The sequence below is a fragment of the Limanda limanda genome, chromosome 9 (assembly GCF_963576545.1).
Source record: "Limanda limanda chromosome 9, fLimLim1.1, whole genome shotgun sequence".
NCBI classification, from domain to species: Eukaryota; Metazoa; Chordata; class Actinopteri; order Pleuronectiformes; family Pleuronectidae; genus Limanda; species Limanda limanda.
In genome coordinates, this window is record NC_083644.1 from 18,287,580 (window position 1) to 18,300,844 (window position 13,265).

Sequence of the window (13,265 nt, forward strand, 5' to 3'; positions counted from 1 at the left end):
CCATACTTCCCCCCCAGTTATTGTTGCATTGAAAAGAGCCTGAACCAAGCAGCTCCTCCTCATGTGAGTGTTTATGATCTCATGACTGCTGCTCAGCAACCAGATACAGATGTGCATGATCAGCAAAACCCTGCCTCCAATTTAAAAAACAGTAAGAAAATTAGGACAAAATGCTGGAGCCCGACTGCTGCTTTCATCTCTCCCCCTGGTTCCCTTCTTTTGATTTCATTTTAGGCATGCTGATGCTCTACCGGGTTTCTGTGGCCAAAAGTCAAACAGCAGCAGACTGATGAGCCAGTGTCACAGCTGTCCCACACTGCACCTGGTGTGAGGCACTGCAGGCTACCACACTGAAGTCTGCACGGAGATGAGGGGCCACTGTTTGATGCAATTTTACGACCTGTTTGAATTTGTACAAATAATAGAAATAAGTGATACTTAATGAACTGTTTTCTACCGCTTCCTGTCACTGTGACGTGCCCTAAGATTCCCTAAAGCCATTTTTAAGACATAAAAATACTCTGCTTTAAAAATAATTTGTCTTGGGTGGTATTTTGAAGTCTTGTGATGGATGGATGGTGTTGGAGGTCCAGGGTGTAGCCCGCCTCACGCCCAGTGTCAGCTGGTATCGATAATGGACGGATTGTATTTTGACGAAAACTCTTAATTGGCTACTTATGAATAGTTAAAAGTGTATGCTCCTTTTCCCTCACTGAAACAAAATCATAGAGGTTTAATATCACACCTGTTTATGTTCAATTATTAGACTTTATTGGCTCCAAACTAGTTGTGATCTCAGTTTGAAAATGTCTTAACTTCAGATTTAAAGCGACGTCAGACAACTTTCCTCTTCAGCACATGGCGAACGCTTCACGTGCATCATTCTGCATCGTGAAATTCAAGCAGAGCTGTGAAGTAACGAGAGGAAAAGTCGAGGAGGATACAGATTAAATTGCACAGTAATACCAGAAGATGGCAATATTTACTATGAGAGAGAAAGAAACCAGAGAGACAGTGAGTGACTCTCTGCACCAAACACACACACACACACACACACACTGGAGGGACATGATGGTCCTATTATGTTATTAAAGGGACACTCCAGTAATTATTTTATGTGCTGCCTTCAAATGCACCTTGTGAGATTCTGGTGACAATGACTACATGAAATCCTTGTCCAGCAGCCACAGAGACTTAGAGTCAAGCAAGGGAGCAGGTGGGTAATGTAATTTCAGACATGGAATATGGCAGAGGGAAAAGATTAGGAGTGTCATCATTTCTCTCTGGGGTTATAAATTGTCATGATTGATATCCTATTTCTGAAAACATCAGCAAACACGTCACAACCTGTGAACTTGGAGCTTTAAGAAAATGACTATGTCAGGTTTCACAGGAGGTGGGTCCTTCACAGGGACAATTCTCGTGAACTGGGTAAACACAGACTTAATGAAAGCATTACACCGAAACAACCGAACCTCGTTTTTACAGCAAATATATATATATATTTATTTATATACACATACGCACATCTAAGCTCCCATGGTGACGCATCGGTATCTTGAGGCAGTGGAAAGCACTTGTGATTTTTGACCATAGAAAACCTGGACTCACGTCAGTGGCGCAGTATTTCACTGTTATCTTAAGGAAGCATTATCAAGATAGTACTAAACACCTACATGGAGGAGAGCACAACATGCACAGTGCATGTTAACCACAGATGTGTTTCCTCTGCAGAGAAGGGTTCTCTCTTAAACACAAATGCCTGGATTTGATTTCCTTATAGCAAACCAACAAAGTGTAAGTGCACCTGGCTGTTAAAGGGGAAGGGAGATTGCACTTGGTTGTAATGACCTCCACCGAGGAGGTTGTGTTTTCATCTGAATGTCAGCAGGTTCATGCAACAACTACTGAACAGATTATATTGAAACTTCTTGAAAGGATGCGGTGCAGAGCCAGATCAGGGGGCCGATCCTGGAATTTTTTAACATTGATGAAAAAACTCAGACATATTCAAAGGGTCTCAATTTCTTTTTCAGCTGCCGTATGGTAACAAACAGTGTAGCTGAGAAACAAAATGTGGCCTTAGCTATAAGGCTTGTTTTAATTGCAGGAGACGGTTGGGTCCTGGTGGAGGATTTTGCTCTACTGAGGGCGGCTTCTGGTTAATTAAGAGATTAACAACCCTTTTGAACCATGCACCTTGGGCAATAACCCTTTTTCCTTTGTGCAGCAGCCACAAACAAAAGAGACGCTCTGCATACAGGAAATAAGGCCTTTCTCCCCACAATGTTACACTTACACACCGAAATCATCAAGATAAATCCATGATACCCCTTGATGACATAACCAGGGATATTTTCTCAGACTGGACAAAGCTGCTCGGGCTGGTTCATGTAAGTGTTTTCTCAGGTGGAGTATGATGAGCGACATTATGTGGACTAGTCTGAATAACTGAATGAACCCTAAATCAGACTCTAAACCAGTACTCACCAGTTTTGAATAGTGCTATATTACATTATTATGAATTATTATTATATGACATATTTAATTGCTCATTATAACTAAGGTCTCGTTAGAAATTAATTATATAAGATCCCTGTTCATTCTCAGTGAGCATAGCCATGCAGGATTTGCTCAGGTATATCGTTGCACTTGCTTGAAACTCACATTGTTCTTATTAAGTGCACTTTATAACCCAGCACCAACAAATCAACATGAGCAGAGGAAGTGTTTTTTCAGATTAACATGCAATAATCACAGGCAGGTCTGGGGGGGGGAGAGAGTGCATGAAACATGACTCCTCCGCAGTAAGAGGTGTTTTTTAACGGAGGAGAATCATTCGATACAAAAGCGGTGGCGTGAGCCCGGAGGACGTCACCAGTCTCCGCCTCGAATTATAACAATCAATTGTTCCATGTTCTTTTTCTTCCTAAACATCAGAGCAGATGCTGGAGGGTTTTACTGGCCGGGAGACACAGAGGACACGCCGGGGCATCAAACATCTGGACACATCAGTCTGAAATTAAAAGCTCTCATTTGGGGAAATTGTTGGATTTAATAGTTTCCCCCTGATCGTTTTTCTGTGGAGGTGTGAGGAACATGCGGCGCACCTCCGCCTGGACGAGGATTGGCTGGGCGCTCTGTTTGTGCGCATCTTTGGCCGTGAGCGCACCGGACCTCACCGAGGACGATGAGCTGGTCCTGGATCTGTCTCACCCTGGACCCGGACCCCCCGCCGAGCCCCCCGCCGAGCCCCCTGCCGAGCTGCTCAGGTGCAACAAGGTAAGACGAGTGTGAGAGGCGCTGAGCCGCATCCTCTTCACATGCACCGCCAACACTTATAACTTTACATTTATGAATAAAGTTTAAAATCTTAATCTCTTTATTGTACGGATCCAGATCTTTATTAATGACGGGGCTACACACTAACTCTAAGTAATTATACATGTATTGTATCTAGAGGCTTTATAGCCTTTGAAAAGATGTTGGATAAATGTGATCATCTTTGCCAAATGCTTGATCCAGAGAAATAAGTTCATGTTGAAGAAAAACCCATTGACCTTCATCTAAATATGAACAATTGTATTATTATTTATTTTGTTCTGTGTAGCAAATATGAATAGAACATTTTTTTTCCTAAAAAATAATAACACTAAATTATTTAATTTCCCTGAGGCTCTTAAAAGGATATCTAAATATAATAATAAATATAAAAATACATTTATATACCTTAAAGTCACAAAGTTCTTCAAAAACAAAGAGTTTAAACAAATGAGTCTTAAGCTTCTCATTTAAAATGTCTACTTAGTCTACAGCACGTTGAGTAGAATAGAAATCCAAAGAGTAGAAGTCTCCTCTGGTCTTTAATCTACAGTGAGGAGCAGCCAATGGTCTCTGATCTGAGCAGCTCAGAGTCCTGCTGGTCTGATACAGATGCAGCAGTTATTTTATTAGCAGGAGAAAAATCTAAAGCTTCATACAATTTACCAGGATCTTGAACCTCTTGCAAGCATGTGTAGTTTCTCTTGTACACGCAATGCAAACAGAGCACCTGCACCTACTGTTCTCTCTGCTGTAATCCAGGCAGCATGGCGCATACCTGGTCAGTACCTGGTCATGCTGCGTTCAGGGACGCACGAGTCTCAGCTCCAGAGGACCATCAGGAGGCTGATAGCCAAAGCGTCCAGGACAGGTCACCTGCTGGAGATCCTGCAGACCTTCTCTGGAGCTCTGCACGGCTTCCTGGTCAAGATGAGCAGTGACGTCCTTCCCCTGGTAAATGCTTCAGCCTAAAAAAATGTGGTTTACCTCACTTTCCTTTAATATCAACAAGTTATTTATTGTGTTCAATAAATTGTCTGGTTTTCTGTGCACATCTTGTTTGAGGGTTTCATGTTTTAAATTCTTCATAATGGAAATATTTAGACCTATTTGATATACTAATTAAAGCAAAAGAAGTACAAACTGTAATATTAAGTATTTTATAGTGAAACAAAATCCTGAGAGATGGTTAAAGTAAACTATTTTAAAGATAGAAGGTAGAACATGTTCCCACTAAATGCAAAGAGATTAAATGAGTTTTGATGAGGATAATAGATCCACAGAGCAAGGCTCGAAAGAAACAGCCCAAATATCCTCAAATTAAACTGACAGTCGACTATTCACACTGAAGTAATATGGTCTTCCAGCTTGGTAGAAGCCAGGCAGTGTTTGTCTGTTGTCTGCAGATACTTTGTCTCCTACGACCAAAATAAAGTGCTTTACAATAATTCAGTCTGGAGGAGATAAAGGATAGATGACCTTCTCTAAATCAGCGAATCAGAGAAACAAACCAACGTCGATGTTATGCCTCACTTGTCTGAGGTAAAACTGCACGACATTAGTCAACTGCAAAAACAAGTGACAGCTCAAAGTCATAAGAAAAGATTATGGGCTTGTGGTTTAACATCTAGATAGAGTACCCACTGAACTAGACATTAGATCGTTAGGTGCTGGGACAAAGAGGGTAATGGCCATAACCCTAAACAATCATTTAACAGCAATGTTGTTGTGACACATAGAAGGCATCAACAAGGTCATGTAAGTCTATGTTATATTGGCCTAAGGCTGACGGGGGAAACCTGGGGATATATCAGTGGATGATATGTTCAGCAGATAGTTTGTAGATAGCGTATTAAAGTGGACCAAGAATAGATCCCTGAGGAATCCCACAAAATGATGGACAGACCAAATCATTCCATTAAGCTGTTTTCAGACATGACCTCTGGAAGATATCCGCACAATTGGGTCCAGACTTTCCCAGGAGTTCACACACAGGAGAATATCCAGCCTCTCACTCTGACAACTCTATGGAGAATGTTCGGAGACTATCTAGGAGTTAAGGCCAGCGCATGCTTCTGCGTTTTCACGGGCCCGGAAGCGTAAGAGCGTAAAAGTGCTTACGTATCCCTTCTTACGTGCTTACGTGCGTCGCCCAATTTTTCTAACTAGACGGCAAAGCTCTGCAAGCGGCACGTAGCCGGAAACGCTGTGATTGGTCTGCTAACTACATCATTTCCGGAGTCACATTTCCGGTTCATGCCCGATAATACCGGCGGAAACCACAGAAGATTTAGAAGAACGAATATGGACCAAATAGAAGAGCACTTGGCAGAAGAGATCCGAAACTATGAACACTAGTATAACCCGTCACTGACCGGCGGATTTGTCTGCCAGAAAAAGGCTCTGAGGAGCCGCCGTGGTGATGTAAATAAACCGCTTTTCTTCGTGCCACACACGAAGAAGAGCCGACTTCGACAAAAAACATTACTCCGCCTATTGTTCTGGCGGGGAATTGCATGACAACACGCGCAACGCTTGGAAAACCATGAATGACAACGAGTCCTGCGTCACAACTGCGTGAAAAGCCTCAGGCGCCGTTGCAGAAGCATGCCCCGGCCTTAACATCACTCACACCTAGATTTTAAGGTGGTGTCCCACAAATGTCCCAATTTGATCCCCTGTCAAAAACATCCTCAGTGTCTGCAAATTAACAACGTCATCCTTTTTCAATCAGCGCTGTCTGCATGCTTCTATGTCTTTGCTTCGCACTCACAATCATCCTTGAATGTGCTCCTGTCAGGCTGTGAAGCTCCCCCATGTCCACTACATCGAGGAGGATTCCTCTATCTTTGCTCAGAGTGCCCCCTGGAACCTTCAGAGGTTACTGCGGCCGTATGGTTTCACCTCGGAAAACGGAACATATCGACCTCCCAGTGAGTTTGTCTCTGTACCTGCCTAGTAAAAACACACACACCTGAAGTACTCATTATCCCAAGCCGCCCACTGTCTGTCCCCTGCAGATGATGGAGGGAAGGCGGAGGTGTATCTGATGGATGGTCGTGTTCAGAGTTCTCACCGAGAGGTTCAGGGACGAGTGCTCATCACAGACTTCAACAACGTCCCTGAGGAGGACGGAGTCAGAGTTCATAGACAGGTTACACACACCCACCCGCACTCACACCCACACACACACACACACACACACAGCGAGAGATCTATTTCACCATTTTGTCCAACCCTCTCTCCTCTATAGGCCAGTCAGTGTGACATCCACGGCACACACATAGCCGGGGTTGTGAGTGGGTTGGATTCGGGTGTTGCTCGAGGCGCTGGTATCAAGCTGGTCCGTGTGCTCAACTGTCAAGGGAAGGGGACGGTATCAGGAGCTCTGGCAGGTAGGACTCAGTCTGTCTGAGACACTCACCTTCAGGAATCCCAGAAGCTCTTTGCATCCATGCCACTCACAGGAGTCATGACCTCGGCCAGGGATGCTGTCATCTGTTTTCATCGGTGTTTGTTTGGTAGCTAGCAGGAGTACGCAAACACTTCTTAACCCATTTCCCAAGGAAGAAGGAAGGCTCTTTTCACTTTTGGAGAAGGGAATCTAGATAAATGTGTGGATCAAGGATTTCTCTTTCTTTAACATGATGAGATAGGACGTTAGCCTTTTGGAGGTATGCTCTCTCCAAATGTCCTTCTGCTTTCACATGAAAAGCAATTATATGCAATCCTTATTTTTCATAATGCAAATTAAGATTAAGATACATTTATTTGTCCCAAACACATGCACAGACATGCACAAGCACACTCATGCAAGGAGGGAAATTTAACCTCTGCTTTTAACCCATCTGGTGCAGGACACACAGAGCAGTGGGCAGCCATGTACGGCGCCCGGGGAGCAGATGTTGGGGGAGTAAGGTGCCTTGCTCAGGGGCACTAGACAGGGTAGGGAGAATCCTCTTGGATTTTTGGACAGATCAATCCAGGTTCGTCTTTTTGTTGTTTCTCCGTGGAGTCGAACCAGAGACGAACCAGAGCTCTTTTCTGCCCATAGTCCAAGTTTCTGCCACTAGTCCACCGCCTCTCCAATGGATCGCCAATGCAGCGTTTCCACTTTCCTGCGGTGCATCTCTTCACTGAACATCCTTCTCTTGTCACGTTCAGGTCTGGAGTACATCCGAGCTACTTTACTGACCCGTCCGGCGGAGGCAGTGGTCGTCCTGCTGCCTTTCATCGCTGGCTTCAGTCGTTCATTAAACGCGGCCTGTCGGGACATGGTGGCTAGCGGTGCTGTGGTGGTCGCTGCTGCAGGCAATTACAGAGATGACGCCTGCCTCTACTCGCCTGCTTCAGAGCCTGAGGTCACACAATACTTCATTAATGAACACAGTGGTGCCCTGCACACAACAGATACACAACCTTTACCTCAACTTCTCTACGTGTTCAGGTCATCACAGTCGGGGCAGTCAATGCAGCGGACCAGCTCATGTCACAGGGAGCAGGTGGCACTAACTTCGGCCGCTGCGTTGACTTGTTTGCACCCGGCGATGACATCGTTAGTGCTAGCAGCGACTGCAGTACCTGCTTTACCACCAGAGGGGGCACATCCCAAGCTGCTGCTCACACTGCAGGTGTGTGCTCTCACTAACGCACTCTCATACACGCACACTCACACACACACAACCCAGACAATTAACAAGAAAATAAAAGCAAAGCAATCCACCTTTGTAGTGAAGTGTATTCTGGTCAGCCGAGAGGTGGTTGTGGTTGTAGAAGTTGATGGTGAAGGTAAGGAACGCGGACCCAATACTTACAAGTATAATAATGTTTATTACACAGAAGTTTCACAGGTCAGGACGAGCTCTAGAACTCGGAGAAATCACACAGCCAAATGGTGAAGTCTGACAGGCCATGGTCAAACACACATTATATAGAGAGGTTAGTTCCACCCATGGCTTCGGGTAACATGTCATCCCACTTAAGGCCTCCTAATAAGGACGTGTTTTGTACATGAAGATGAAAATACAATGGTCAAGGATCTTCCCTTCACCTCCATCCATTTGCTGGTCAGAGGTCATTCCCTAGGTCAAAGGTCCTTCCAAAGAAGGAAAGACCTGCTTGAATAAACAGCTGAAGGAATCTCTGCGAATGTCTGAGTCACAAAAATAAGCATCATAAATATCAGCCTGTCGCTATATTTAAACACATGCTAAAATCTTTTACTCTAGTGAATACACGACAGTAGTTGCAGTAAATGCTTCTTATTTTGATTTGTGTGTCTGTGTCTGTGTAGGTGTAGCAGCAGTGATCCTTTCGTCGAATCAGAACCTGTCCCCGGTGCAGGTCCTGCACACGATGCTGAGTTACTCCGTCAGCAACACGATCAACCTCCTCCCTCTGTCTGACTCACATCGTCTCACTACTCCGAACCTGGTAGCAGCCATGCCTCCCACCAGCAGCACAACAAGTCAGTAACTCACAAAAAGGACACACACACTGCACACAATATGTACTTCTATCATTTACAATGTGTGTGCAGATGGGGAGCTTCTGTGTCGGTCCGTGTGGTCAGAGAGGTCAGGGGTCGCGAGCACCGACAGGGCTGTGAGTCGCTGTCGTCATGGCGAGGAGATGATGGGATGCAGCAGCTACGCTCCTGACGGTGTCCGTGTCGGAGAAACCATCGCTGTGAGTTCAATGAAGTGATCAACTCTAAAATAACCGATTTAGACGCTGACAAATCTCGGTCCTTGTGTTTAAGATGCACAGCGAGCAGATGGAGTGTGTTGCCGACAATGGTGCGAGGGGCAACGGTGTGTACGCTGTGGCCCGTTGTTGTGCGATAGGTGGTCTGCGGTGCCAGGCCCACGCGAGTCCTGAGCCCGGCAAAGATGCTGAGTGTGTCGACCCACAGCACCACCTGACAGGTAGGGCTCATCTGCTGGAGTCTGACTGGGGATGTTGTTTTGTTGGGTGGAGTTTAAAGGAACAGGTCATCATTTTAGGAAATACACTTGATACACCAGATGAAAAGACTGATCCCATATTCTAACATCTGATAAATTATGGGGAAAGAAGTCATAGACCGGAAACAGGAACCAGCCTTGGTCTGTCCAAAATTTTTTTTACAGTAGGGCTGAACGATTAATTGCATTTGGGATAAAATCGCGATTTGATAAAACGAGATTTCCTAATCGCAACGTGCGCGATTATAACGTGCGAACGAGAGTAGGGCACAGGGCTGCTGTCCTCACCCGCAGCCAGAATGCCGCGGGACAGCAAAACTCCGCTGATCCAGAAGATAGCTGTCACCAGAGAGCTCATCTCACTCCCGAGCCCCCCGGTCACCTACACGCACATCTGCGAGACGGAGGTGTTCAGCATGGGGGGGGTCTTCCTGCTCGTACAGCTGCACGACCACCCGGATATGGACGGGACGCTCGAGGTCTTTACACCGCCTCATGTCTGCTGTGTTGTGGCCACACACACACACACACACACACACACACACACACACACACACACACACACACACACACACACACACACACACACACACACACACACACACACACACACACACACACACACACACACACACACACACACACACACACACACACACACACACACACACACACACACACACACACACACACACACACACGGTCTGTTACGTGACTTGTGTTCGAAAGGGTTAAAAATCACAGTCTGAGGAGTGGGACCATTTCATCAGGAAACTGTTCATAAATAGAGTTGTACTGTTTGACTCTGTGGCCTGTGCATTTTTCCGTTATTTATTTATAACTTTATTTACTTCGATTTTTAAAAAATATTTTCAAAATATAGTAGAGGGAATTCTATGTTTCAGTTGTGTAAATTGTTACTGACTTGGGAGCAGTAAAAGAATATTTTACACTAAATGTATCTTATATTGTGTTGGTCATATTTAAATCATTCATTATGTTTTGTTGGGAAAAAAAAGAGGATCAAACAAAAATCACAATATTAGGGGTTAAAAATCGCAATTAGATTATTTTCCCAAATCGTTCAGCCCTTATTTACAGGTTATATCGTGTTTGTTTAATTAACAATGACTTGCGTTGTCAGTTTTTCTTTCCTCTAGTGGTCTAGTGTACGTTTTTCATGTAGTCATGTCATGTGACATCATAATGCCCCATCTTAGCATAATTCAAGCATAGCAGCTGGTCTGAGTGGAGGCCAACATGTTCTACACACGCTGGAAGGGGCTGACCAATCACCACAGAGTGAAGCAGCCGGCCAATCAGAGCAGACTCTGCTTTAGCAGGAGGGGGGCCTTAAAGAAACAGGAGCTAAATCCAAGAGTTTTAGACAGAGGCTGAAAAGAGGAGCTGCAGCAATAGACACCATGAGGAAAGTGATGCTTTTTCTGAATATTAGAGCATCTAAACCTTTTCAAGTGATGATATAAATTTAAATTATGAATCTGAATATGAGTATTATATGTCTCAGTATATAAATCCCAGCTCCCAGCCAGGAAACAGTCAACTGCAAAGCCTACAGTGAACACACACCTTTTTGATGTTACACTTTGTTTTTGAGGGGATTACAGAGAGGCTTTATTATCTCTTACCTCCTGTTTCATATTTTGTGTGGCTCTTGACAAGAAACACAATGAGACTATTTGAACATGTTTCTCACTAACTGCTCTTTTAAACCAGTCAACTGTTGCAGAGTTACAGATTTGTATCTCTACTATACTGAGCTGTATGCAAACTGCCCTTTAAACCAAGTACCAGCTTCTGATGTAGCTGCATTTAGAACACCATGTTCAATTACCATGACAATCCCCCTGAGAGGAAAATGAACCTCTGCCACTAAAAATAAAAGCATGCGTGGTATTACGAGCAGGGCTTCCTTACTTAACATTATTCTCTTTATTTGGTGCCATTGTGATGTTTCCTGAGTGGACGATGAATCAGTTCTTGTCTGAAAACCATAGTCTGTGTATAAAGACCCGAGAACGAAAGAACAGACAATGTTTTTTTTTTGCTATTTAAAGTCATCATGCAGCTGCTTCCTCTGTAGGTTGTTCTTCTTGGTCCCCTGCTGAGCTCTCGTCTAATTCCCGTCCACATCTCAGCGATGGGAAGCGCTGCGTTGGTAAAGCCGGGGTAACGGCACACGCCGTGTGCTGCCACGCTCCGTCCCTGGAGTGCCACCTGTTGGAGAACATATCAGCTGATAAAGACCACGTGAGTAATTTAGTTATGAAGAGAAGAAATGTGTTTGACAATCATGCTTCACCTTTACCCGTTAACATCACTGCTGCTCTCATGCAGGTCCAGGTGTCCTGTCCCACCGGTTGGACTCTGACGGACTGTAGCGCCGTCTCTCAGGCCTCTGCTGTCTTGGGGCCTGTTGCTAAGGGCAACAGTTGCAGTATCCGCGGTGCAACAGCAGCTGACGGGGTAGCAGCCGTTGCCGTCTGCTGTCGCATAAGAGCGACAGAGGGGGCAGCACCAGCGCCACAATGACCCGACCCCACTCCTCTGTGATGTCTTACACCTTGAAAACAGCTTAGCTTTATCTCTAGTAGTCTTGATGTCTTTATCGCTCATCAGCTGTGATGTCATTTAGACCCATGAACACACCTTCACACTTACGTGACTGATAAAACTCCAGTGAAAGTCATGAGCTGTGTCTCAATTCAAAGGCTGCATCCTTCAGTGGCTGCATGTGAAGACCGATTGCCTCACAGCAGCGCCACTAGACTGTTCCATTTCGAAGTCCCTTTACATGCAGCCGACAAATGTTATTTTCAATTGCCGAGAGATGAAGGCTCCAACGGGTGGATCCTTCCCGGTACAAACCTATCCCAGGATTCATAGCAGTTCAGTGACAAATGCTGTTTCAGAGGTATTGATGCTGGCAAATCAACTCAACTGAACAACTAATGGTGCAAATGTTAGGGGGAAAAAAATCAAAGGGCATATACATATTTTTTTGGGGCTTGGGCTAGAGATGCAGATCATCTCATTTCAGTTCAGCCTTCACATTCTACACAGCCCACAAAGGAGGAGGTCTTCATGAGCCGGGACGACTGCATGCTCCGAAAGATGCAGCCTCTGAATTGAGACACAACTCAGTGTGTGTTTGAGCTATAGGATTAGAACAAATATTTACCATATACCATACATAGTTTGTAAAATTCAACCAAATATTTTTGTATCTTTTTACAAAACAAAATAAAGAGCTTTTGAGTGTTTTTTTGGTTGATGATTTACTGCCTGTTTTCTCTTTACACAGTGATTTGAAGTAGAATAGATGGATTTAAGTGGTAGCTCTGTCTTTTATAGGACAGGATATAGTTATATGGACTATACAGTATATATGAACTAATGTGGAGCACTTTAACAGGAAAGGGCAAAACACAAGATTTTAACCAAAGGATATTCAAATAATCAGCCTGACATGGGGAGAATTTAGAACTTGTAGGATCATTATCAATGGCTCCGTTTGACAGTGAATCTGCATGAACTTTACCAGAGTGAAGCAGCTGAATGCACCTTAAACATATAGATAATATTTAAACCTGTCGCAGAGACGGAGCCAGTCAGCACGTATTGTATCTTCTGAATGTAACAGAGGGCTCTGACTGCAGGTGGAGGAGGACGGCTCAGTCACAGCCCTGATTAGCAGCCTCCTTAATAAACATGTCGCACTGTGCTCACGTTGTTTTGTGGTTTGTGACGGCAGCTGCTCATGAAACAAGACAAGTAAATACTGCTGAAGAGATATTCACAGATTCCCTGATATCTGGAGATGCTCTCAGACATTCTCCTGAAGCGTCCAGAGGAGCTGTACGTTAGAACACAATCGTCCGAGTCAGTTGCCCCAGGCTCCAGTCCCATTATTTTTACCAGCATCTGTACCACATAGCAGGATTTGTGCTTATTGAG

At 44.6% G+C, this 13,265-nt stretch overlaps 1 protein-coding gene across 1 annotated transcript; it reads left to right on the plus strand.

Moving 5' to 3' along the window:
* The first annotated feature begins 2,910 nt into the window (after positions 1 to 2,910).
* Positions 2,911 to 12,571, plus strand: pcsk9 (proprotein convertase subtilisin/kexin type 9). The gene is made up of 12 exons (XM_061077865.1): positions 2,911 to 3,282; positions 4,084 to 4,275; positions 6,122 to 6,254; positions 6,342 to 6,475; positions 6,575 to 6,716; positions 7,486 to 7,682; positions 7,769 to 7,952; positions 8,615 to 8,788; positions 8,861 to 9,009; positions 9,083 to 9,248; positions 11,392 to 11,558; positions 11,646 to 12,571. Exons 1-12 carry the CDS (start codon positions 3,100 to 3,102, stop codon positions 11,838 to 11,840), a joined length of 2,016 nt encoding a protein of 671 aa, XP_060933848.1. The 5' UTR covers positions 2,911 to 3,099; the 3' UTR covers positions 11,841 to 12,571.
* Positions 12,572 to 13,265: the final 694 nt, after the last annotated feature.

Excerpts from the sequence above, each read along its gene's own strand:
- pcsk9 (XM_061077865.1), top strand. The coding sequence starts at position 3,100 with ATGCGGCGCACCTCCGCCTGGACGAGGATTGGCTGGGCGCTCTGTTTG. Across the intron at positions 3,283-4,083 it reads AGCTGCTCAGGTGCAACAAG|GCAGCATGGCGCATACCTGG; the intron begins GTAAGACGAGTG and ends GCTGTAATCCAG. Across the intron at positions 9,010-9,082 it reads GTGTCGGAGAAACCATCGCT|ATGCACAGCGAGCAGATGGA; the intron begins GTGAGTTCAATG and ends CTTGTGTTTAAG.